The 26,935-nt window shown below is 40.7% G+C and overlaps 1 protein-coding gene across 3 annotated transcripts; it reads left to right on the forward strand.

Annotated features, from left to right (window-relative positions):
• The first annotated feature begins 859 nt into the window (after positions 1-859).
• PATZ1 (POZ/BTB and AT hook containing zinc finger 1) lies at positions 860-25,705 on the forward strand. 3 transcript variants are annotated; one of them, XM_063351210.1, is made up of 6 exons: positions 860-2,244; positions 4,616-4,679; positions 8,009-8,080; positions 10,437-10,608; positions 16,392-16,529; positions 18,342-25,705. In XM_063351210.1, the coding sequence occupies exons 1-6, from the start codon at positions 956-958 to the stop codon at positions 18,758-18,760; spliced, it is 2,154 nt and encodes a 717-aa protein (XP_063207280.1). In that variant the 5' UTR covers positions 860-955; the 3' UTR covers positions 18,761-25,705. The 3 variants fall into 3 exon arrangements, with proteins under 3 accessions (XP_063207280.1, XP_063207281.1, XP_063207282.1); XM_063351211.1 differs by lacking the exon at positions 8,009-8,080; XM_063351212.1 differs by lacking the exon at positions 8,009-8,080 and having other exon boundaries at positions 16,457-16,529; positions 18,342-18,525.
• The last annotated feature ends 1,230 nt before the right edge of the window (positions 25,706-26,935 follow it).

Raw genomic sequence — 26,935 nt, forward strand, 5'->3', positions numbered from 1 at the left:
CCGCCGGCCCCTCCTCCTCCCTCTCCTCCGGGAGGGGGGGCCTGGGGGGCGAGTTGCAGCCCGGATATTTGGGGGAGGGGGCGAGCGCAGCCCCGCCGCCCCCGTGTGCCGCGGGCGGGGGCCTCGCTGCCGGCTCGGCATTGGAGGATCGGTGCTGGGGAAGGGGGAGACTGCAGCCCCCAGCCCCCGCGGGCGGGCGGGGTGGGGGCCGGCCTGCTGGCTGTGGCTGCTCTTGCATTGGCGGATGCGGGGAGGGAGGGGGGCAGGAAGCGGGGGGGCAGGGGGGAGCCCGAGTGGCTGGAGGGGGGGTCTCTATGAATAGGGTGGGGGTCTTTTCGGCCAAAGAAGAGAGGAAAGTTTGCGGCGCCGGTGGTGCGGGTGCGGCGAAGCGGGCGGGGCCGGGACCGGAGCCGGCGGCGGCGGCGCTTGGTCGGGGAGCAGGAGCCGGGGGGCCCCCGCTGGATTTTTGTAGGGGGGGTGGTATCGCCCCCTCCTTCTCCTCCCCCCAGGGGTGAAAGTGCAAGAGGAAGTGCAGCCGCTGCCATCTTTCCTCCGCTCCAAACACACAGGGACGGACGGAGCCGGCAGCCCGGAGCCGCAGCCGCCGGAGCCCCCCTCCCTCCCGGCTCGCTGCAGCCGCGCCGCGCACGCCCCTTCCCGCGGGCGGCCTCCGCGGCCGCAGCGCCTCGTGGCGGCCGGCACCGGGCGGAGCTCGCGCGCCGGCGGCCGCGGCGGCGCGCGCCCCTCCGCCGCCCGAGCCTTTTGTCTCGCCCCCCCCCCTCCTCCCCCCGCCGCCGCCGCCGCCGCCATCCCCTCGCGCTGTGCAGGGAGCGCAGCGCGCGCCGCCGCCGTCGGCCCGGAGAGGGGCGGGGAGGAGGAGGAGGAGGCGGTGCGCGCCGCCGGGCGGCCGGAGAGCGCGCGCCCCCTGCGGGCGCCAGCGGGGCGGCGCAGCCCCATGGAGCGGGTGAGCGAGGCCGCCGCCTGCGGCCCCTCGTCGGGCTGCTACACCTACCAGGTGAGCCGGCACAGCGCCGACATGCTGCACAGCCTCAACCAGCAGCGCAAGAACGGCGGCCGCTTCTGCGACGTGCTCCTGCGGGTGGGCGACGAGAGCTTCCCGGCGCACCGGGCGGTGCTGGCCGCTTGCAGCGAGTACTTCGAGTCGGTGTTCAGCGCGCAGCTGGGTGACGGGGCAGGTGGTGGCGGCGGCGGTGGCGCGGAGGGGGGCGCGACAGAGGCGGCGGCCGGCGGGGCTGCGGCGGCGGCCGGCGGGGCCCCCGGGGGCGGGCGGGAGCTGGAGATGCACACCATCAGCTCCAAGGTGTTTGGAGACATCCTGGACTTCGCCTACACGTCGCGCATCGTGGTGCGGCTGGAGAGCTTCCCGGAGCTCATGACGGCCGCCAAGTTCCTGCTGATGCGCTCCGTGATTGACATCTGCCAGGAGGTCATCAAGCAGTCCAATGTCCAGATCCTCGTGCCCCCCGCGCGCCCCGACATTATGCTCTTCCGTCCAGGGGCTGCAGACCTTGGGTTCCCTCTTGACATGACCAACGGTGCCACTTTGGCACCCAATGGCAACGGCATTGCTGGTATGCCCGAAGACGAGGCCACACGGGCTGCGCTCAGTGCTGCGCAGTCCTCCCTACCTGTTCTGCAGGGCGTGGACCGCCTGCCCATGGTGGCAGGACCTCTGTCCCCACCACTGCTGGCCTCACCCTTCCAGAATGTTGCTGCTAGTGCCCCCACTTTAAGCACCAAGAGGGGCAGAGGGCGTCCCCGTAAAGCCAATCTCTTGGACTCCATGATGTTTGGTACACCAGGGGGCCTGCGAGAGGCTGGTATCCTGCCTTGTGGCCTCTGTGGGAAAGTGTTCACGGATGCTAATCGTCTTCGTCAGCATGAGGCTCAACACGGGGTGACAAGCTTACAGCTGGGCTACATAGACATCCCACCCCCAAGACTGGGTGAAAATGGTGTCCCTGGTCCGGATGACCCTGATGCACCCCGAAAAAGAAGCAGGACGAGGAAACAGGTTGCCTGTGAGATCTGTGGCAAGATTTTTCGGGACGTGTACCACCTGAATCGGCACAAGCTGTCACACTCCGGCGAGAAGCCTTACTCTTGTCCAGTGTGTGGCTTACGGTTCAAGCGGAAAGACAGGATGTCCTATCATGTTCGATCTCACGATGGCTCTGTGGGAAAGCCCTACATCTGCCAGAGCTGTGGAAAAGGCTTTTCCAGGTAAGGGAGCATTTATAAGGACCATAGGCGCAAGTGGAGACCTAGGAAGTTGTCTTTCCTATCCCTTGGGAAACAAGAACAATTTGTGCTTAGGACAGTTTGACTGTTGCATTTTAAAATGTCTCTAGAAATGGGACTTCCATCATTTTCATTGGGACGCTATTCTACAGTCTCTTGAAAGGGTTTGAAAGTAATTAAGACGTAGAATTGGGAGTCAGCTGGCTTCTGGGTAACATTCCCAGCTTTGTCCCGGAGTTGTATGCGTGACCTTGGGCAAATCAGTTAGTCTCTCCCTCAAACGACTCTTCTGTGAAATGGGTATTGAAATAATTACCTACCTCACATAAGTGTCTTGAGACTACTGATTTGTAGGTAGTTTGAAGGTGCTGTTGAAGTGCAAAATATTAATACATCTCAAGATTATTATTTTTCTCGTATCCATTTTAAATTTTCTTTTTCTTAACTTCCCTTCATTTCTCTTAGTTCGTAATGTTTTTTATCACCCAAATGTGAAGGAAGAGGTGAGATTTCAAAGGCTGCAGCATCAAGTATCTTTTAATACATGATCTTTGTGTCCTTTGGGTTTACATCCTTCTGAAGGGGATCCTGTTTCTGCCCTGCAACATACGTAAGATCTGTGCATTTAATGTTGCTGATTTTTTGTTGTCGCTGTTTGTGGGAGTTAATTTAATAAGTAGTTTGATACACGTAGTCGTGTTAGCGGTATCTTATAGTCTGAGTTATGAATTATGAATTAGAAACTTTTTTGGAAGTTTGCTTTGAGGCTCGGAGTAGCGGGGGGAGGGGGATGCGTACACTCGGTGTTACTTTTGTAGCAGCAGTCAGTTTTCTGCAGCAGTTGATTTGCTCTAACAGGAGGAGGGAAGGAATCAAGGTACAGAAACAAATCGAAAGGCTACTAAGCTGTATAGGCACTGTGCCCCTGCTAGCTCTGTTTTTGGTAGAGGGACCTTTTGTTCTTGAAATAAGTTAAGAAAAAGTAACTTTTTTTTTTTTTGAAATTAGCAATAATTAGGGCTGCATCTTCATAAGGACTGCAGATTTACTGATGGAAAGTCATAAAATGAAAGTTTCATCTGTGGCTAGAAGTGAAAGTATTTTTCTTGTTATAGTGCTACCTGGGATCATCTACCTATTTTCATTCACACTTGATTTCTGCAGTTGCTGTGTGGAAGACTTTTGTTAGCAGGGGAAAGTGAAAGATACATGTTGAGTTCTCATTTTTCCCAGTAAGTTAATGTGAGTCGGCAGGAATGCTGTTATAAAAGTAAACAACAAAAATGCCTACACATCTTCGTAAAATCAAAGTATGAATGAAAAGTGGAGACTTTCTTTAAGTTTCAGTATTGAGTAGTAGGAGCAGCCAAAGGAAGTTGGAAGCGCGATGTCTAATGTTAGTCTCCTTTCCTTCATTCAGTAGCCCAGCACGTGAGGTTGCTAGGCTTGAGGTACCCAGAAGGACCCCCAACCAGTCTGTCCGGTTACACCGCTCCAGCCCACTTGCTGGAGCATCAGGTTTAACAGCTCGACTGCAAAGTTCAGTCTATTTTCTGTCTGCAGTGCGTGAATTCCATCCCGCGCCCTCTCATTGGCGCAGCTGGAAAGTTGGGGGAGGAGAGGGTGGAGAACTTGTTTCCAAGCAGTTTTGGCCTCATACAATGAAAAGCTTTCTTCCCACTGGGAGAAACTCCCACCAGGAAAATCTGCAGCTATTCAGTCCTCTCTTCTTCAAAGTAGGCTTTACTCGTTGTGAAGAATGGTCTAACATATTTTTCAGTAATAATTTGCTCTTCCATTGCACCTTCTAGTTGGGACTTTCAGAGCACTTCACTTGTATTAATGCAGTCTTCCCACCAAGTTGTGAGTTAAGATGGTATTTTTTTCATCTTGCTGTTGGAAGATGTGTCACAACAACAGAGTTTAGAGTCAGTCTTTTTGCACAGAGGTGTTTAAAGTTGGCTTCTTACATCCGTGTTTGGGACATAAACCAAAAGGGTTTGATTTTCAAATATTGAGCAACTGTAAGTCAGAGTGCCCTGATTGTTAAGATCTAAGTAGGATTTTGGAAGGGGACATGCAGGCTTGAAAACTGTAGCTTGTATTTCCTGTTTTCTCTGATCGTTCAGTTATAATTTCTTCCTGAGAAAATGCTGCTTTTTTAGCAAGTTGGAGAGGGCACTTATCAAGGTAGAGTCCCAGTTGTTGGTGAGCTGGTTCTTGGCAAGTTAAATATCACTACATTTGTAATAGATCCACCACTGGGATCTTTTTGTTGTTGTTGTTGTTGTTAAAATTGTAAGTTTATTTTTAGTATTTCTTTTAAGTGTGCTTATGTGTATTTTTTTTTAAGGCCAGACCACTTGAATGGACACATCAAACAGGTGCATACCTCAGAGAGACCTCACAAGTGTCAGGTAGGAGCTGGAGGGGTTTAGACTGATGTATGTAATCTTTGGTATTGCATTTATGTGTGCAGATAATTGTGAAGTATCAGTAAAAATACCATTTATGTGTGAATTAGGATAAATGTTTGTGAATAACAGCATTCAACAGTGACAGCTGCTTTACATCCCTCCTGCCCCCCAACCCCTTGTGTCATCTACAGCTTTGGTCCTCCTGCCTCGCTCCCCTTCTACCAGATCTTCCCTACTGCTCTGTCCCAGTCTCACCCTGGATCTCTTACCCAGCCACCTTCTCCCTGGGCTTACAGTCAACATCACAGCTGATTCCCTCTACCACCCTCTTTTTGGTTTTTGTTTTAGTTTTTATTTCAGTTGTTGCCAACAGGAGGCTCCAATGCTGACTTCATTTTTTTAGAATAATTCCGAATAAAATTGGTAAATTATCATAACTTGCCAAGATTATCTTTTTTTTTTTTTTTAATCACATAGCCTTCGGAACATTGCACTGAGCAAAATTAGAAACTTTTTTTTTATCCAAGGGGGAATATAGATAACAGCATACAGTATCATATCATGTGCAATACAATGTCATAATGTTTTATATAGTTTTTTACAGTTAATAAATTATTCGTTAGGGTTTGAAAGATCAAATCAATACAGATATTTTGTAATTCATTCATAGATAGATTTAAAAGGTGCCTGGAAGTATTAATTAAAACCAAAGTTGAGAATCAGCTTCCACTATCACCCACTGCCTTCACATAGTTGTTGGGCAAACTTCTAAAACATTCGTTGGGTTGACAGTCTCCATGCTTGCTCTCTGAAGAAAGATTTATTTAATTATTTATTTAAAGAAAGTTGGAGCAAGATAATTTTAATTTTATTGGAAGACAGTGAAGGTTAGAGGATTTTTTTTCTTCTATAATTTTTAAGCACATTTCATGAACCTCATCAGTCCTACATGACTGCTGCCTCCTGATCTGCGTTTTTTTTTTCCCCGTCTCTTGACACACCTCTCATGTTTCCTCTAAATTGTTAGAGTTTTTAAATGTTTTGCAACTTTAATAATCCAGTGAACAGTTTTTCAGACATATAGAGCCTTCTAAAGGTTTATGTTGATCTCCATATGATCTGTGGAAGCCCAGCACCTTTGAAAATCAGGCCATAGAGCCTTCACATTGTTCTAACTGCATATCCTATATAGAGCCTTAGATTGGTCTAAGCTTCTTAAGATGATTTAGGGGTTATAGATTTATATAAATTGGAAAATTCCACCCATAAAAAGACTTCACAAATTTAGGATAGCAAGGGGTCTGGGTGGATGTACTGAAGATAACTCCAGATTTTTTCCATAAGCAGGTATTTGTGTGCAAGTAGGAAAACTGATGTTTAGGTCCCAACAGAAACTCATCAGTCTTTTGCCAGTTGATATCAAGGTTACTGTCGTTCAGTTTATGAATAGTGTTGATAGACATGAATTGTCCTTTGCTAGCTGATTCCTGATAATACTTTTTATAGTTTTCTGATCAATATAAGAGTATTAAATATAAACTCTGTAAGTGTGAATCACTAAGAGTGAGAAAGTCAAGAAATATGGAAGCTAAGATTGTACACTCCATTGCTCAGTTCCATCTCCTTGCACACGTGTATTTTGTGATAGCAATTTCTAAGAACAGTCTTTCTCATTGTGTGGTGTTTAAAGTGCTGTAATACTGTATGCACTGTTCATTTCAGTTAAAAGGTATAGGCTATAGGTTACAAGCATCAGGACAGAGTTGAGATTGTCATTCAGGCTTGGTTTGTTCTTGATTTTTGACTGCTTAACCCTGCAAAGTTAATTTTTCATTAATCTTAAGATGTAGAAAATTTGTTAAAGGGCTGTTGTGTGTCTTCACAAAAAATACTTCATAATATCCTGTCAGATTTAGAAAGTCTTCTTAAATATGCACTGATCTGATGTACATAGTACAAACCATGGAAAGGATGCTGTCACGCTGAAAATTTGTTTCAAATCTCAAAGATGATGTGTAAATCCATAAAATTCTCCTTGTGATTATTTCATAACCAGTAACACTTCTGTTCCATGATGTGTATCTAAACACAGAATCCAGCCACTCAGAAGGAAAATAGCTTATTATTGGTACGTCGTTTCCCCATTTTCCATTGATTTTGTTTGGCAAATTAACTCCCCGTGAGAGTAGCCTGAACATCATTGAGCATCCTTTTTGAATCTGTTGAGTTCCTGTTGAAAATTCCTGTTATTGTGATGTTTTGTTTATGTTTACTGCAAAAGAGAAGTACTCTATCAGTAAACAGAAAAGCTTTCCGTAGTCCTCTGTCATAATGGCATTCTTGAAAGTGGTGCTCTGTTAGGATTTAAACAAAATCCACTGGCCATTTACCTGAGCCCTCATGTATCTTGGCAAGCCAGTGGATAGATAATATTTTGTTTATATGGCATCATGGTACAATTTTGGACTAATAAAACAAAACTGTGAAGGTGTCAACCCAACTTCAGAATAAATAAAATGAAACTATGAGAAGCGGGACAACTATAAGCTGAACGTCACTGCAACAGCTATAGTTCTCAGTGCTCAGCATGTAATCCTGCACTCATCCCCCTAAAATAACAGTTGTGCTTTATGGATCTTTGAAAAAATATTGGAAGTTCCAGCACCTGTAGCACCTGATGCCAGTCAAAGACCTGATTCCAGCTTTTTCTTTACTGTTAAAATAGACTGAGCATAGGGAAGGCCTCCACAGAGCCATGCCAGCTGAAAAATTGGATTCAAGAAGTTGTTCTGGTGTCCAGACAAGACACCAAATGACACTCTGGATCTTTTGCCCTGGATTGTTGTACTGGTGATTTTTCTTTCTTTCTTTTTTTTTTTTTTTTTTTTTTTTTTCAATCTGGCAGTTGAGTTCTGGATATAGGAGATGGGGTAAGTCAGTTTTCTGGCCATAATGGGATAGCTCAGTTTGGTAACTTGTCATGGGAAGGGCTGATTCCGGGTTGTTGGCTTTTGAGTATGAATGGTATGAAAGTTAGGCTGCATTTTGGGAGGAAATGGTGATCTGAAAATCTGTGGACGCGAAAGAACAAGGGGAGAAGACAGAAGTTTGCTCCTTCTCAGAGGCAAGAGACAGGTTGTTCTTCTGGCAATTTAAATAAAAAAAGAGAAAAATGCAGATTAAATCTAAGCACAACTTTTGACAAAGAAAAAGATCTATTTATTTAAGTAAACCTAAAATTGGCATCCCGAGTCCAGTGCTTTTCCCATTGATTTCAATGCAGAATGAGTTTCTTCCTGTCCTAATTTCTCTTACTTCCTGCCTATTAGCAGGAAAATGGCAGCCACCATGGAATAAGCTCAGAGACATCCACATCCATAGAAAAGTTGAAACTTCAAGAGGTATTTCTTAAACAATGTTTTTTAAACTTTATATATATTCTTTTTGATCTATTTATATACCTGTACAATGTTTGATAGGAAAGCACTGGAGAGTTTTCTTCTATGATTAACAATTAATGATAAATACTTAGCACTCATTTAGCACTTCACATCTTTTGTAAAATAAAACTTTTTTTTTTCTCTATACCTTTTATAAATATTAACTATTTGAATATTAACTTTGGGGTTTTCTTTAAATCTAGTCCTGTCTCCCATTGTTATGGTTCAGCTAAACTGGTTCTTGCTTTCTCCACTGGACTTAATTTTTTTTTTTAAGCTTCTTTGCAGATATATTTGCTATATAGCTTATCCAAAGGTAAACTTTGCACAACTCAGCAGCAAGAGTGAGAAATCAAACACAGAAATGATTATATTGCCTTTCCCTAATCTTTTGACTTGCTAAGTTCAATATGGGACAGATATGGTTTTACTTCTGGCATCCCTGTATTTATGTGGTTTGTCTCTGGTCTGCTTCATCAACTAATGCACTCCCAATGCTTTTGTGTGGATGCTTACTGTGGCTCAATATTTTTGGACTTCTTGATGATGGATCTCTTGGCTGTCATCTTTGATTGTCTAGTTATGTATCTTTAGTTGATATCCAACATATTGATTAGTATCAGTGCTGGAATCCTGCCTTAAGCGAGTGTTTAGTAAGTAAGTGAAAGCTGCACCTGTTTTGCTCAGCGCTGTGTACTGCAGTTTCAAATTAAGAGAAATCTTTCATGTTTGAGGATTTGCCTCTTAATCGTCACTACTTGTAATTTATGAATCTTTGTATGGTGAGCTTAGTTAAACTGTGTGTATCACAGAGATCCAGATAATTTTACTGTTGTCTGTTTAAATTCATTAAGTCCTGATCCTCTGAGGTGCTAAGTCTTGTGCTTGCTGTAGAGTAGCCTCAGCTGTATGAGAGTTTACCATACTAGGCATCTCATAGGATTGAACAAGCGTAAAGCCTGTTGAAATTGATAGGTGCTTTTCAGCTGCCTTCAATGTTTTTTGGATTAAGCTCTTGATTAAGTAAATTATATAAAATTATATGGGTTATCCTCTTCTGTATTATCAATTTCACTTATTTGAAGTTATAATTTTGTAATTTTACTAGGATTGGTACTTTAACAAGTCTATCTCTGTTGAAACGGTTGTTTATTTACACACTGACACTTGACAGAATGTATCCAGTTCCCATGTCGTCTAATAGTCTCATGTTATCTCTTAGAGGGTTCTGGTTATACATCTTAAAGCTGCATTATTTTATATAAAGGTATAAATGAAACACTGTACACTCTTATATGTCACTGTTGCCCGCTTAGTCTGGTCATTCTAGCCTATGTTTGCATTTGTTTTTCCTCTTCCACTTGTGAGCAATGGTTTCAGACTGTATCTTTAATAATTGCACAGTGTATTGCTGATGATTTATTTTATGGTGTTAGAGATAGAGCAAGCCTTTCAGAACCGGCAGGCTGTTGTAGTAGGCTATTATATACATGCCTGCCTGCCAATGCTATGATTATAAAAGTGGGAGGGAGCCTCTGCTCATCTTATCATATGGATTATGTCCAGGAAGTGGGCAAGTAGAATCAATATTATCTTATGCCAAATCAAGCTTGTTTCATGGTAGTAAGAGGAATATGATACCTTGATCAGGGGTAAGTTATAAACGGATTACAGTGTCATGCAGTTATTTTGATACCTGCTCAGTTCTGAGGCTTCACTTCTACAGTTTGTCTGTACTGCCACTGTGAATACCAGGATGGATCTTTTACTGTCTTTTGTCATATTCTCATCCCAGCCAATTCGCTGATGCTTTGTTTGTATGTCTTCATACTCTAAAGGGATTCTGTGTACTGAAGTTAGATTGATCAGATCAAAGAGTAAAATTTAGGAAGATAACAGAGAGAACGTTTTGAGTGGCCTAAAGTGATTGTAATGACTCAGTGAAATGGCAGAATTTATTGTAAATGGAATGAAGTGGTTTGTGCTATTTCTTTTATTAAATATTACTTAAAGTTTTAGTATCTTCATCCTCAGAGAGGACCTAGGCCTTACAACCCTATCTTGATTTAGGTTTTACTATCTAGTATGTTAGAGTTGTTTTCCTGCTTTCTTAATTCTTTTGAGTAGTAACATCACATCTCATGCAGTATATTGGTGATTGGAATTTTTTATTTGTGGGAAAATGGCTCGTGCATCATGTCATTTGTGTGTTTGCACAGGGTCTAATGTATTTACTGTAAAGAATACTAAATATATTCAACATTATCAGTGCTTTTAGCAGAGTTGATGAGTCACATGGTTCTCATTATACCTGCAGACTTGTAATGCTTCCTTTGCCACTCGTGACCGCCTGCGCTCACACCTAGCATGTCATGAAGACAAAGTTCCATGCCAGGTGTGCGGGAAATACTTGCGAGCAGCATATATGGCAGATCATTTGAAGAAACATAGTGAAGGACCAAGCAATTTCTGCACTATCTGTAACCGAGGTAATGAAGAAACTAATTTTTTATTTCAGTGGGATGGACAACACTTGAGGGAAGCTGTAAGGCTACGTGACTCTGCAACAGGAGGAGGTTATATCGTATATGTGTACATGTTCTTTGTTTTTCTTGTTGAATACTTAACCTTAAAACTACAGGTCTGGCCTTTTTACATGGCTGATAGTTCCTTAAGAAACTCAGTTTAAATCTGAAGCAAATTGTTTCTAGACAGTTCTAAGAATTTTATTTGCTAAATACCCAGATCCTTATAAAAATAACCATGGTATGTTGCCTTGGTGCTATTCACCATACATCTTTTTTTTTTTTTTTTTTTTTTTTTTCTCTGTCTGGTTAGACTTGAGTCTGCATTAAGTTTGGAAGAAGAATCTTTGAAATACACACCAAGTTGAAAATTATACACTGTACATAAAAAAATCTACATTATGTTACCAGTCTTGCTTAACCTCCTGGTGCAGCAGTAGAGTCAAGCTGCTTCTCCCTCTTAACCCAAGAAATTGCTTTGTATTAACATACCTGTCTAAAACAAATTTTGTAAAGAGTACTAGAAAACTGCTTTACCATTATTTGTACAAATACAGCTTTTCATAGAATCATAAGAGTATCTCAAGTTGGAAGTGACCCATAAAGATCATCAAGTCCAACTCCCAGCTCCTCACAGGACTACCTAAAACTAAACCATATGACTAAGGGCTTTTGAAGCTTTTCCATCTGTTTGTGGTACTCTTCAATTGGAGAGAGTTGTAAAGTTAGGCTTTGTGGGATGTAAGGCAAGCTGGAAAAAGAATTTTGATTTATTGGTGTATTTTTTTTTAATTATTAATACACAACTTCAAAATATATTGTTTGCTCACACAGGCATACATGCCTATTAAGTATAGGAAGACATTGCTGCTGTGTTTTGGGATCTTGTTTTTTCTGATGAGTCATTTTTTTATGTTGTGTGTTTCCTTTTCTAATTTAAGAGAGGTGAAATCTTTTGAGAGAATAAAGCTGTTCTGTATTTAATGTGTGGACAGTACAGGGAGCTTTTGGATGACTAGGAGTTGATGAGTAATGACAGACATTAAATTGCAAGGGAGATATTTCAAGTAGTTGAACTGTCTGTTAGGCCCTGAAAGTGATGTTAACAGTTTGAGTGGAAATGTCATCTGGGTTGGAAATCTTCAGATTCTGAAGCTCCAGGTAGATGAACGCAATGAAGCTTGGCCTCCTTTTCAGCTGAAAGCCTATCTTCTGAAAAACTGCTTAAGCTTATCCTGATTCTTTTTGTGGTAACAACATGGAAGACACTATCCAAGATCCAGGTGCTATCCTGCTCTCCTTCAGTTGAACGTGATGCCAAACAGAAACTCATATGGGTTGGGAGGAATTGTCTTGTTTCCAAGATTTGTGAGTTTGAGTTTCAATTTAACTACCACTGGGTGTCACTGCAGCTCTTTCGAAATTCAGCCAGCATGACAAAGACAGATCTGGCATTCAAACAATGAAATGACTAAATGGTTTATTCATATTTTACAGGTTTAAATGTACGGTGGAAACTTAAATAGACACTTCTCTGTAGAAGGATAGGTGTTGCAAGCTTTAAGCAACTGCTTTCTCCTTACAGTTTGTGTATTTCATATGTGTTGTCAGAATTCAGTCTGCTGTTAATTTGATTTTTATATCAGCACTTAGAAAACATAATTCATCTGGTGAATTAATGTTAAATATCTAGTTAGTGTTAAAATTAATAGGAAAGGGAAGTTACAGACTGGATTTATCAAACAACTGTGGTATGAACTCATTGTTGCATGCTCTGAATTTTGATTATAGATTTATAATTCATGATAGCAGAATTTTTAATCCAAAGTATTTTAGAATAAAATTATTCTTCATTGTTCATTGGTTTATATAGATATCTTTTAAATTGTAGAACCTGGTAAGATGAAGTATAGTAGAAAATTTATGGGTTGTAAACATCTATCTGCTAGGCATTGGTGCAGTCAGAAGTTACATGCTGTCCCCCCAGCTGCGATTGTGCCATGGCTGTGATGCTTGTGCAATGGGCTTTTGTTTTATTCTTCCTTCAGCTAATGTGCTGGTGTATTTTTGAATTGGAATTTAGCTAGTTCTGGATATAGTAATTGTCAAGCTCTGGATGTAGTAATTGTCAAGCAAGAGTGCTCAAGCTGCTTGTAGAGAGAATTTTGGATGTTTGCCCACTAAAAAATAAAAAGGCGGGGGGGGTGAAAAGGTGTGTCTTACACAGCTGAACATATCCTAGTGGTAAAGATAGAGCCGAGAATCCCTGAATTTATCCCATCATACTGAGGGCTTTTCTGTGGAACTTCATCGTGTATCATGTTCGTTTAAAGTATTAATGAATTTAGGAGATGGGGGAACTCAGTACCTGACTGAAAGCAGTAGCCACTGGTTTGCCATGTCACGCGTGTACCCATTTGCTGGTTTTATTTATTTATTTATTTTACAAAATGGCAGTATAATGTCCAAAAATTACCATCTGTGATTTGATGGTTTTTTGCCACGTTATTTTCTTACTTAGGGTCTTTATCCTTAGAATAATTATGGAAGCAATTAAATCTGGTTAAATCAAGGAAGCTGTGCAATGTGGGTTTTTTCCCAGATTTTTTTTTTTTTTTAAAGAATTCATCTAAAATGTGCTTGTGAAAAATAATCCTCCATCCTCACTTTTTAAGACAAATGATCTTTAAGCAGTTTAAATAAAAAAGACCTACTCCTGCTTTCTTGTTACATAATCTTCTACTAGCATCCTTAGGAACTTTATTTGCTTGTGTGGGCTTTTTCAAAGAATTTAGGAGATTAAATGACTTTGGCAAGTCTAGAACTGGTGCTTTGTAATAACGTGCAACTCAGAAGATTCATGTTCTGTTTCAGACACATACGCATTGTTTGTTTCACAGAAATCAAATGAGTTAGGAGAAGGGTAAATATTCCAATCAAAAGATAGATGGATTTTTTATTTATTTCTTTTTTTTACAGTAAGATGAATTCTTGTATATTTCATGGTGGATACAGTGTTGATTTAAAGTAAAACACATACTCCGAATGTTCCAGCTAAATTCAAATTAAAATCTTTGCAAAAGCAACATCCTGCAATTATTTCTGTAGTCTGTCTCCTTATAGATGCTATCTAAGAGATCAAGGAATAGGTCCCATTTACATAAACAGATAATTTCCTCTCTATGCATGTTTTTAATGTTGGTTCCTCTGGTATGAAGAAATAATCTGCTCTGCAAAGCTGAGATGTGTATGGGTAAGGCAGTAAATGCATTCCTCCTTTGAAAAATACTGCCACTTTATCCTCTGCATTAGCCTGACTTTGTTTTTAAAGAGATTTTTTTAAAGTAAAGGATTATTGTCTGTGAATTTCCATCTTCCTAGGATTCATAATTAACGTCTGGTGGGGGGAAAAAAAAAAAGGCCAATGCTAAGTGCTTCAGAAAAAAAAAACCAGGATAAAGACAACAACAACAAAATCTCACTTTAAACAGTCTCCTATGAAGCAGTTGGCATTCTTACTGCTTTGATGGAAGTTGATGACTCATATGTTCATCTGCCAAGTGCATAAAGGGGAGCTAACATACTTTGCAGGCAGTTTTCATTATATAAAACAATGTACGCTACAAATAGAATTTGCAGAGTTCAGAAACAATATTGTATAGCAGAGATTACAACTTCAGATTTTCCTGTGTCAATTGTAGTATAGAAAAACACTGAGTACCTGCATGTAGTCCTTTTTTAATGATTGGCAATGAGGTTTTAATGCATTGCTACATAAAGAGGCTCATCTCAGCATGCATGTGGTTATTAGACACGTGTATGAAATAAGCAAAACACCTTGCAGTTGAAAGTATCACCATTACATCTGTACGTTGTGTCCTTTTCTGTACCAGTGAAACACTGGTTCTTTCCATGTCTACAGTGAATTTTTGGTATTTGGAAAAATATATTGTATTGTGGCCCAGTGAGCAGTACAACATTTTGTGTCTGAGAGTAGGTCTTGCATTATTTCAGAGGGTAATATCCTTACATTAATTCCCTGGTTGACTTGGCCTAGGTGACTCTGATGCGTTGTATTTTGAGAGTCATATGTTCTTGGTTTCTTTAGTTGTGATGTATCTAGTTTTCTGTACTTTTATCTTCAACTCAGGGGTCTACAGCAACTATCTCCTGTTCATTCTCAGCAACTTGCCCTTTTTCCCCTTCAGCAGGTTGCCGTGAAGTTCTGTCTTGCTCTGCAGGTCCTCTATATATAATTCTGAATAACCCCTGAATACTCCTTTAAGAAGAGTCTGGGTAGAGGGATATTCTGTTGGGTAGACACAGAGAATTCTAGTGTAAAGCCACATTCATTATTAAGTTCAACACCTGAAACTAACAGCTGCTGTGAGAAAATCCACCCCAGAGAGGTGTACCAGTATTGGTTTTGCGTCCTTCCTCATATATTGTTATATATTATCAAATGTAAATGCAGTCATATCAGTATAAAAATGGCTTCACAGTGGTATATCTGTTCATACTTAAGTGAAGCATTGGTATGGAAGTTCTCTTTCAGGGCCTTGTGCTGTAAATGCTGTATTGGTTTAAAAAAAATCTAGGTCTTGGGTTTTCTCAATCTAGAAAAGGAACCTGTAACTTTGTCTGTGCTGGTGAAAATGGTATTGTGTTCTCTGTTGTTGAAGGAAGATGTTTCTAACATGAAAGCACCATAATATTCTGTTCAAAATATAATAGAAAATTAAGAGCATTGTTGATAGGCTTACACGGGTAGGAAGTCTTTAAAACTATGTCCTCCTTGTCCCTCATATATCGTCCAAATGTACTAGTACTAATTGCAAGTCTTATGAAAATTGAATTTTAAAACATTCCAAAATATATGTGGGATAATTTATTGCATTAAAGGAAAAGGCCATATTTGTGAGATGACAAAAACAATTTAAAAAAGCACATGCACAAATGTAAAAAACCTGTTTTGTTCAGAAATCAGTTGTTTGAAATATATGTTTTTAATTTAAGATAACAGATCAGAGCTAAAAGAAATATTGAAATTTCAGTTAACTTTCTTGGTTTTGTTAACCGCAGACAAAATATGAGTTGTCGTATGTGTTTTGAAACTCAGGATGAGCTGAATGGAGGAAATGTTTTTCAAAAATTACTATAGAACAAAATTGTATACCTTAAAAACTCAGTAGTTTTAGCTTTCTGCCTTCTAGGGGTCACTATAAATGCTAGAAACCTAACAGGAAGGCACGCTAAATACCAAAGAGAGGTGTTATTAAATGGCATTCCTTCAAATATTATCAGCATAAAATAAACTAATTTGAACTATCATTCGAAGTATTAACAGATGATGAAGGCATTTTTAATAAAAATAAATAAAAGAATACAAAAATGGTGAAGAGACATTGGTGCCTTTTTGTATCATGTCTCTTCTGCCTTTTTTTTTTCCCAGAAAGTTTCATGTTATCTGCTAGTTTTGCTTACATAGGATTTGTTTCTTAAGGAGGCTGTTCTTTCATCATGACTTCCAAAAAGCAAGTGAAGTCTAATGAAAAGTACGCTTTGCATTCATTGCCTGATTATGTCTAGAAATCCTACATGAGCATGTTGTAGGTAACCAGAGATCAAGCTAGTATAATGGCAACTTTGTAATGGGGAGTAAGAGCAGGACAAAGATTAACAGAACAGGGAAGGCAGATGTGTGTCTTTGCTGGTGGCAGGATCTCATCTCCTTTTATCTTGTTTAGGTTTCTCCTCTGCCTCCTACTTAAAGGTCCATGTTAAAACCCACCACGGTGTTCCCCTTCCCCAGGTCTCCAGGCACCAGGAGTCCATCCCGAATGGGGGAGCAGCGTTCCACTGCGTCAGGACCTATGGCATCAAAGGCAAGAGACTCGCTGCTCTGCACCTTGTTGCTCTGTGCAGAACTTTGTGTTGTGGGATGTTGGGCTGGGTGTGAGAAAGGGGAGGGAGGAAGGACAGAGAAAATACTGGAGAGAAGCTTAGGGAGATGCAGAGAAATTACATAGTATGTAATATCTGTCCTTGGACAGCCGATTTAATAAGTCTGGTGAATGCGAAAGGGTACATGAATTTTTGGCAGCTTCTTTGATTTTAGAGATTGAAGAAGCCATGTTAGTTCATCTTGACCATCTTCCTAGAAGCAATCAATATTTGAATTTTGCCTGAGGGGTGCAGATCCTTAGTCCCACTACACTTGAATCTCGCGTCAGTCAAACCATGTTTCTGGTAAAGGAAGGAGGATCTGCAGAATGCAGTTCATAAAGATTTTTGAGTGGTGAAAGCAATATTCATCCTTGGGTTGATGAGGAGCCATACAACTATCTGTAATTAAACTCACACTTCTTAATGCTGTTGTTGGGGAGGAGAGGTAGAGAGTCATAACAGTACTGTTACTTTTTCGGTTTTTAACCTACATTTAACTTGGGGGGCGGGGGGAAGAAATTATTTAAAAAATAGCTAAGGAGTATTTAACTTCTGAATATGTAAAGCTGTGTGTTAATCTATGTAGAATAGCTTCCTTTTTGTTTCCTGGTTTAAGCTGTCAGTATTGCTGGTGAAGCTGAAACATCAGAAAATTCTTCAAAACCATGGTTGTCCCAAAAAGTTACATTTTTTTTCTTGCCCAGGATAACACAGCATGCTGGGTTAAACAAAGTCTGTGCCAACAGAAAGCTACAGTTGTGTAATTTTTTTCTGTTGAAGTCCTGATAGTTACTACAGAAGCACTTTGGTTTTGGGTGGGACTTAACAAGAGATTTACTCCAGCTCAGTGGTGTATTGATTTCATGCATATCGTGTTTGGTTTGTAATGCCGAGTCCAGAGCAAATCTGTCTTTTGGGTTGTGCCAAGTGATTCTTTGGTCTTATAGAGTTAATAGTAGATACAGCTTATTTGTATTCAGAGACTTGTTTAGGGAGTACGTCTGGGTTTCCCACGCTCATTCATATGCGCTGAGCAAAAAGTGTGGACAAACTTTCTTGGCGTACTGCCAGAGGAGAATGGGGAATGCTCCAAACATACCAATGGCTTTGCCAGGATATGTATCCAATTGACTTAAAATAGTGTCCCTAACCTCTCTCCTGTTTCACACTACAATATTTAAAGATGGAACAATTTTAGATTATGAAGTTGTGCTGAATTCCTCAATACTAAATGGAATTGCAGTTCTTAAATAGCAGTAGCTCACTGCTGTTTTGTTGAGTATTTCCAGATTTCTTCACATCTTGCTGCAGCCTGTTATACTTTATTAGGTTTCTAGGGTCTCCCCCAAAGTATCAACAATATTCAGAAGTGTGGGAGTGACTTGTACAGTTAAAAAGTCATCATTAGGTCCATCCTTTTTTAGTGCCTGACGTATAAACATTGTGAGACATCTTTGGGATTCAAAAAAGTATTATATAAACCAGAGACCCATTATGGATGCATTCAATATCATGACAAATCCATAATAAAAATTTGGATGTTGCTCTGATAGCATCCTGTGGTTTATAAAGAGGACCTATGGTCAAGGGCTTTAGAATATGAAGGATTGCGATGTTAAGTGTGCATCATTCTGTCATGACACGCATTACTGAAAACAAGTGGTAATCAATATCATCTATTTGAATGCATGTTAAATAATTTTTGGGGGAGATAAGATTCTGAAAATGTCTCTCTCTTCTTTTTCCCGTAGAAGGCCAGAAATGTTCACATTCGGACCCGATTGAGAGTTCTGATTCATACGGAGACCTCTCTGACACCAGTGACCTCAAGACTCCTGAGAAACAGAGCACCAATGGGTCCTTCTCGTGTGACATGGCAGTCAGCAAAAACAAAATGGAGACGGAAGGAGAGAAGAAGTACCCTTGCCCTGAATGTGGCAGCTTTTTCAGATCAAAGTCATATCTGAACAAACACATACAGAAAGTTCACGTCAGGGCCCTTGGTGGCCCATTGGGGGACCTCGGTCCTGCTCTGGGATCCCCCTTTTCACCCCAACAGAACATGTCTCTCCTGGAGTCATTTGGGTTTCAGATCGTCCAGTCAGCATTTGCATCATCCCTAGTGGATCCAGAGGTCGACCAGCAACCAATGGGGCCAGAGGGGAAATGAGATCAGTTTGATCCTAACAAAGCAAAGCAGCAGTCTGGCTATAACGATAAGATGCTGTGAATGAAAGAGGAAATAATGAAATTTGGTTCTATAGCTGAGAATTTTTTATTCATTTTAGCTTCCCTCTTTGTCTTGTGCCCTACCCCACCTTTAAACCTTCACTGGGGAGAAGGAGAAAATGCTTCTTAGCTGATGAATTACAGAAGATGGTGACCTGGAATAGGAGACATGACCTAAAACACCAAATGGAGCTTTAGAGGCTGCTGCTGGTGTTTTGTCATGATCTTCTAGAACAAGTGAAAGTCCTAGTGACCAAGGCACCTGGGGAGCTACAGCTACAGGGAGCTATGCTTTCGTTCTCTCTCTATTCCCCACCTTCCCTAACCTACCCCAGAAAAACAGTAAGTTTTAAAAACAGACCCATTATTGAATATAACATTAAGTAAAATGCCCCATGGTACCTAGCAGGTTACAATGCAGTTGTCCTTTTAAACACAGAAAAATTTAAAGAAGGTGAGAGAATTCGAACCCCTTCTGCCGTTTGTGAGGCTGTGAGTGCTGCAGCAGGACTGAACTGCTGAGAAAAATCACCATTCAGAACAGGTTGTTTCTGTTACTTTTAACCATTAAACTTGCTGTCAGGTTTTTAATTCTCTATTATTATTATTTTAGGACCTGTTGTAGTAAATTGCTACTGAAAAGCCAGTCTAAGGCGATACACAGAGCACTCTTAAAGCAGCAGTCACATTAGGGTTAGTATTAATTTTTTTTTTTTAGATGTACCATAATTAATAACTTGGCTAGTTGATTGTTTTAAGTCTATGAAAGAAATAGTTTTATGAAAAAAAAAGAAAAAGAAAAAAAAAGGAAAGAAAAATACCATTGCAGTCTGGTTGACTGGTGCTCATTTTTCATGTGGGGACCTAGGGTATAAACATGATCAGCTATCGGGTTAACACTATGTACCACTGACTTGTTTAGTGTGAATAAACCCAGGGGTTCACAGAGTGATTTTTGGTTTAATTGGATTGGACTCTATTAAAGAAGTTAGTATGTTACTTTGCATCCCCTCGTTTTGTCTGGTTTTTGAGCAATTTAGCCACCTGTCCAAAAGGTGTGCAAATGAGAACCAGTAAATAAGACATGAATCCCTCTCCACACTGTACTTTATTCTCAGTGATCTGGGCTTTTTGGCTACAGTCATGCTCTCCTGATCTGCCTCTAGTCAGGTTTGCAAAAGCCAGTCTTACTCCTTTCTTTTCCAAGAAGGGTTTCTACTGTAAGAGATGGGAATTCCATATCTCTGAAAAGGAACTGATTACAAAATGCAAAGAAGCTGGGCTCTAGGCTGTTGGAGGTTCCATTTAATCTGAAAATACCCCTTGTGCAGAAATAATGTCCTTTCTTAGCCCTTCCTTTCCTCCCATGTAACTTGTCAAAGTCTTTATGTACCAAATCCAGGTATAAATGTTGTTTAACACAGGGTTAGGAGTTAGGAATACTCTGAGTTATAATTATGGTTCTGCTGTTGATGCTCAAGGTCACATAGGACAGCTCACTGAATTTATTCCTTAATTTCCCATCTGTGAAGAGTTTTTTCTACATCACAATTGTTGTAAGGTTCAATGAGCAAAGACTTAAGCAATGATTTGGTAAACTAAATTGCTATGTGTACTGAATGTTTCTAGAAAGGCCACTCTGAAGGCCTAAGTCCCACACCAAACTTGCATTCTATTAAACAATACCTGTCTCCATCATTAATACAATGCTGGAGCAGGATAGACCACCTCAGAGCAGGACCTACATCCTCTGCAGGAGATATGTCTGTATTAAATGTGAACATAGCCACAAACTGCTGTTGCGCCACAACTTGAGTTGCCCAGGTGCTCCTAATCCAACCCCTGCAGCTAATGCATTAACTGAAATAAGACACATTCCTGTTGTGTTTTTATGTTAGAATTATAGACGTTTTGTAAGTATATGGATTTTGGAATGATGTTTTAAATTCTACAGACTTAGAAGCCCCAGCTTCTCTCTTGTAAGAAGCTACTTTTTTGTACTTGCCCTCGAGTATTATAAACCAAGGATGAATAATCAATGGCTTTCTCTTTATAGCACCAGCACTTTCTAAATTGAGAGCATGTTGCAGTGGACTTGATGTATTGCTATTAATCTGTGTTGGGAGACTGAAGGACATGTTCTTCTCCATTCATCTTCCCCCAGAATCCCTGGAATAGGTATGAGTCTCATTTAAAAGGGGGAAAAAAAAAACAAACCAAGCCACCTTCAGACTAAAGCTTCATGGAATTGCTATTGCTGTACTGATAAGCTTAGTTGACAAGTAGAAACAGGACATTTCGGAAAGGTAGCAAAACATGTTAAAATACCTTACAAATCTAGACCATGATGAGACAACCTTGTAAGGTGCCAAGCAAGTCAAGATAGAGCAGGCTTTCCAGTCAGTGTAACAATTCATTGGGATTAGCAAATGCAATTGCAGTCTCTCTGATTTACTAATAGCTCATATTTAAGCCACCAGGAAAATTTCTGTTGAATTGAGGCTGTATTCTGAAAGATGTAAGACGTTTGTGTCCCCGATTTTCCTATATGTGCTCAAAGAGGGTGCACTGGTCATAAAATTCAACTCCAAAAGCCAAGTCCAGAACACAGGATATTTTCATCCTACATTTAGCTCCATGGACTTTAGTGTTACTAGTGGGTTGAATTTTGGCTGTGTGCATCAGAATTTAATTCTGAACGCTACAGAATTTGACCTGATGAAACAAATGAAAAGCCTTGAACTAAAAAGGAAGCCTTTTAAAACACTAACTGTGCATTTTGCTTGTCAAAGAAAATGCTTACTAAGTTGTCATGAATACATTGAATGAAAGCTACTTCTCAGTCTACTGGACAGGGAAACAATTAGGCAGGAAGTTAACAATCCTGAAATAGCAGTTCTAGATCACCCTAGTGCAGAGACTAGTGCCAGCAGTAGGTTGGGCAGATCTTTAGTAGTGATGTGTTTTCAGAGCTTTTTGCTTCTTTGGGGCATATTGTTCCATTCTGGATAGTAATTGAATCTACATGCAAATTCTTTATATTCTGTACTTCGGGAAATGTCTGCTTCTCATAGACAGATACAAACAGAAAGCTCAGCCTCCTAAGTTCAGAGTGCAAAGGGAAATACTTAACATGCCCCGATCTGCAACCTCACTTAACTTGTTTCTATTACGTTTTTCATTGTCACATCAGTGCATAGGTGATAGTTCTTGTTTTGGGACAGCCTTTTTTTCCTTGTCATCTTTTTTGGTGGGAATGCTTTCCAGTGTTTGAGTCAGTGCACTTCTTCGCCAAGAAGGGAACTTCAATTCATACAGATTTTGATAATCAGAGTTGTAGTATTTCTTTGTATTATAGGAGTCCTTAAACCCTCAGGCTCAGGGTTTAGACCCTTGTGTGTTAGGTATGATGAAAACATCTTCAACCACCATTTATAACCTAAAGATAGGCAAGAAAGGAATCGATGCTTATAGGTGAATGAGTGAAATAAAGATGAAGGACTAAAAACAGCTTGCATGCATGCTTACGTGTTGTGTTGAATGTAGGGGCACAGACTTATCATTAGGCTTCTTTTGTTGCCTGAAGTAATTTATCTTTATGTACTGTTAATCCACAACAAATGCAAGGTAAAGCAATTTAATGTGAATTTATTCCATACTGAGTTAAATTAAGTGACATTACCTTGCATTTGTCATGTGCTGGATGAGTACAAAGAGACTTACTAGTGTGGCTCACCTGATGGATGCATGGTAACATGGTGCATGTGAGCTCTCAATCTTAAGTGATTTGCCCATGATGACGTGGGAAATTGATAGCAGAACCAGAAATTGAACACAGATTTTTCCTTCTCTCAATCCAGTGCCTTAACTATAGTAGGGCAAAGTATTATATGTTGGGGGGATGATTGTTTTGTTTGTTTTTTAAAGCCTAGAACTATAAGATGGTGTGGAGTTGGTCTTCCTACCAATCTTTTGAATAATTGCAAATGCCCAGTCACAATTTTAGACCTGTTTGAGTGCCAGTGACTTAGGGAATATTTGTTATTTCCCACATATTCCCTGAAATTATTGTTCCTCCCTCAACTGCTGTCAGCAGTAAGGAATGACTTGAATAGAAGAGCTGTGTAACTGAATGTCTATCTAACTCAACTAATTGAATTGATAGTATGAAAGCTAACCTAGATTTTGTAGGCTCTGTTGTAACTTTAGTGTCTTGTTTTTTCCCTAAATCTTTGTTCCTAGAAATCAATATCTGAACTTATGTCTTGAGTCTGGAGTGGGGTACCACTTTCAGCTTTAATTTTTTTAAGGTGCTTGCTTGAGGAAGTAGATGCCAAAGTAAACTTCAAAGGAACTCCAGACTTCAGTGTTGGAAGAATGAATGGAGAGCAGGAGCTCTCTTTGGGTTTCATGAGAGACAAATGGACAAAGTAAAAAACAGCTACCAAAATTTTAAGTAATGAAACAGGAAAGGTTTTTCTTTATCACCCACAAAAATAATCTGGTATTTTCAATTGTTCAGTGTGGCAGAAACTCTGAGAGCAAGTGCCAAACAAAACCATGGAATGTGTTGGCTTTTTCAGCATTATGAACATACCTTAACAGCATTATGAATATTTTAATGTAAATTAAGCCAGCTTTGTACCATTCACCTTTTGCCTGGGCACAGTACCTGAGTTTTAATTGAATAGAACATAAGCTCAGTGAATCTCTGAGCTTATGCTCTCAGTTCCACCCTGAGAGACAAAACAAATGAGCAAAGAGGGAATAAAAACAATAAGAAAACTTAAAAGGGAAAACAGATTCTGGAAGATTCCCACGTCTCCTGAGAGAGTCCTGTTTTGTATCCTGAACATCCTTTTCAAAACAAGATCCTTCAGCTATTGCGAATGAGCCTTTGGGAGTAGATTTGGCTTTCAGCCCAATCTGCTGCTCCATGTCCCTGTGAGAAGGCAGCGTGTTCCGGAGCACTGAGCCTGGGAGCCGGGGGGAGGCAGTGCTCCTGGGCCCCAGCCTGAGGCCACCTTTACTGTTGCAGAGTCAGCAGCAGCAACATTGACATAATCTCCTCCTCCCTGCTCTCTTGACATCTTCACCCTCCACACGCTCCTGTGCCAGTGTGGTACCTACTCAGATGTGTACAGCTCTGCCAATAACTGTGTTAGCTATAAAACAAACCCAAGAACTATTTGACTAAAAAGAAAAAAAAAAAAAGAAAAAAAAATTAAAAATAGTTACGTGACATAACTGCAAAGTGGTGCCGAACAGGAGCAGGAACCCTGTCTATAAGGGGTTGTGGTGATGACTGGAATGGTTAAAGCATGTTCGTGAAAAACCACAGTTGTTTGCACTGTGGTAGCAGATACTGACTGGCTGTTTGTGAAGAATTAACACCTTGTGTCATCTCTAGCCTCTTCCTGTGTTCTGTTCCCATTTATAAAATGAGATGATAAGCCTTGGGTAAGAATCTTTCAAGATTTGATTGATGTGCCAAACTGTGCTGCACAATTGTGCTGCTGAACTCTGCTACAAACCTTTGGCCTCACTGACTTCAGGCGCGATGCAAAGTTAAACAAACATTTGGCCACATTTCTCCTGAAAGGTGAAATATTTAAATTAATTTAAAGACTGCCTGGCATTATTGATCTGCTCTCAGGGTTTATGTGAGTCAAGCTTTTCTTGGGTGTCCTCTCTACTTGTACTGCAGTTTTGGAAACCTGGAAGTGCTCTGAGCCGAGATGTGCTGAAGGAAGGAGGTAACTGGTGTCTCATTGATGTTCCAGTGACTCCTTCACAGCTCCTGGGTGCCATGTGGACCATGGGGTCACTTCATACAGCCACTGGCAGCCATAAATGCTCTTGAGCTTCCTGCAGTCACGTAGTGAGCTTGGGTAAGTGTTTTTATAATAAATCAGTCTCATGCTTGCTAATAGCTTTTTGGCTGCTGTGTCTACAAACTGGTGCCTTCTCCAGGCAATCTTTACATGCCCTCTGCAAAGTTGTCAGACTGACTGCTGGCTCTTAAATAATCAACCAAGCCTTGCTCTTGGGCTCAGAATTTCTCTTCAGTACTGTTGTAATCTGAAAGTTTGCTGCAATTAGTGCAAATACACAGTGTAAGAGAGAAAATAAAAGGCTATTCTCAGACGTCCTGTAGAGTGAACAACTGAAACATGAGTGTGGGATGAGCCAGGAAAACTGGCATTTTTCCCTGGCTGCACGCCGTATGGAAGAGACAGTGCCTTGGAAGGGAAGGAGCAGAAAAGTTTGCCATTGGCTCTGATGAATCCCAATCCTGCTTTTACTGAAGTTGTTGGGAATCCTCCCGTCGTCTTCAGTGTGAGCAAGAAAGGATCTTAGGTGAGGATGGATGACTCTTTCCCTACTTGAATGAAGTCTCTTGCCTATTTATGGGCCTGCTTCTATTGAAACCGAGCCTGTTTTAGCCTTTTTGGGTTCTTAGGGACCTGTTTGTATAAAGCAACTTACCTACCTATCTTTTTTTTTTTCTATTGTGTGTATTTTTTGTATGTTCTGTTGGAAGGTGAAGCCTCTGTAGAAGGGGATACAAAAACTGATTTTTAAATAGTAATAAACCAAAAGAGAATTAAACTCTGCAGGCTGCATGCATTCATTTCCTGGAGACGGAGACTAGAGACCATGAGTGCACAGAGAGACAGCCTGTATTTCTCATATCTCAAAATCTTGCCCTTTTCAGAGACAGTTCCTGTCTTTGCCCATCTTCACAGCTCCATATGAAAACCCATAGTGTCATGGACAGGTTGCAATGCTGTGTATCATGATGGCCTTATTTTGACTAGAAAGTCCTTTCTCTGGGGCTGTGCGATGAGATTTCTTACATTATTTTAGCGTAAGCGGAGGGAGCAATAAGTATCTATGTGAAATTTGGTATTGTCCTCATTGAATGCCTGGAAGGCAGTGAAAATAAAAATGAGGCAGGATATATAAATATTATTTTTGCAATGCTTCTGGCCTGCCTACCTAAGGTGCTAGGTCATTAGTCAAATGCACTGTGTTTTTTTAACACCATTATATTAAAAAGAAATAAGTGAAGTATGAAGTGAAACTTTACTAAGCCTTTGTTCCTTCCTGGTCCTTTTGCCTCCTTGGGGTCTTACCAGTTTGAGCCTTAACTTTCTCAAAGAACGGCAAACTCAAGACCAAAATAACAACAGGGGTTTGCCCTATTCTGAAAATATACTTAAGGAACAGACTTTTGCTTTTGTCAATAGATGTAAAAAAAGACCACCTGCATATCTGAGTCATGAAAAAGGCTATCTCTGCATGCCTGTGGCATGTCTGCAACCCAAAGAGAAAATAAACAGGTTTGCCTTTCTACACAGGAAAGAAAGGGCAACTTCCCAAAATAAACAACTCCTCCCACAGCCTTCAGGCAAACACCTGTGGAGAGGGAGGTTTTGCACAGTATCTATGTGCCAGTGGTTTTATCTGCTTTCAGGTCAGCTAAGAAAATAAAATCCAAAGCTGAGACTTCTGTATTGTAGATGTCCGTGAATCCTGCACTTTTATGAGGAAACACTAGTAGCTCTACGAAAAGGTTTGGTCTCCGCTTCTCTGCTCGCGTGTTGAATTACAGAGACCCGTTACCAAATGGGTCTCTGCTCTGGTCTTAACGTTGATGACTCGAATCCTAGTCCCAAAATCCTATGTAGATAAGAAAATGTACGTTTGGGGTTTTTTAAATATGTACAAATTTATAACCATGTTGCCTTTCTGTTGGCATGGGATATGGGTCACTTGCTATAATGAGTGATTGTGCCGTTTAGACATGGTGTATTTTCTGCAGGAACTGGAAGTTTTGCATATTTAAGTGCAACTCTGTAACCTCATGCTTTCCACAATGGAATTTAACTCTTACTTTGATAATATTCCATGATTACTGAAGTTTAAACAGCAGACTTTTGAGCTGTCACTTCTGTTTGACTGCAAGATCAGCTTCCATGTGGAGTGCAAAATCGGTAGAGAGATATTCAACAGTCCCGTCCAATTCACTGGAAGTTAATTTGAGCGGATATCAGAATAGAAATCTTTATTCTCTTTAACTCAAATCTGCAGATGTTTTGATGCTTTCTCA

This window comes from Chroicocephalus ridibundus, chromosome 13 (assembly GCF_963924245.1).
Source record: "Chroicocephalus ridibundus chromosome 13, bChrRid1.1, whole genome shotgun sequence".
In the NCBI taxonomy this organism is placed as follows: Eukaryota; Metazoa; Chordata; class Aves; order Charadriiformes; family Laridae; genus Chroicocephalus; species Chroicocephalus ridibundus.

Excerpts from the sequence above, each read along its gene's own strand:
- PATZ1 (XM_063351210.1), top strand. The coding sequence starts at position 956 with ATGGAGCGGGTGAGCGAGGCCGCCGCCTGCGGCCCCTCGTCGGGCTGC. Across the intron at positions 2,245-4,615 it reads TGTGGAAAAGGCTTTTCCAG|GCCAGACCACTTGAATGGAC; the intron begins GTAAGGGAGCAT and ends TTTTTTTTTAAG. Across the intron at positions 8,081-10,436 it reads AAAAGTTGAAACTTCAAGAG|ACTTGTAATGCTTCCTTTGC; the intron begins GTATTTCTTAAA and ends TTATACCTGCAG.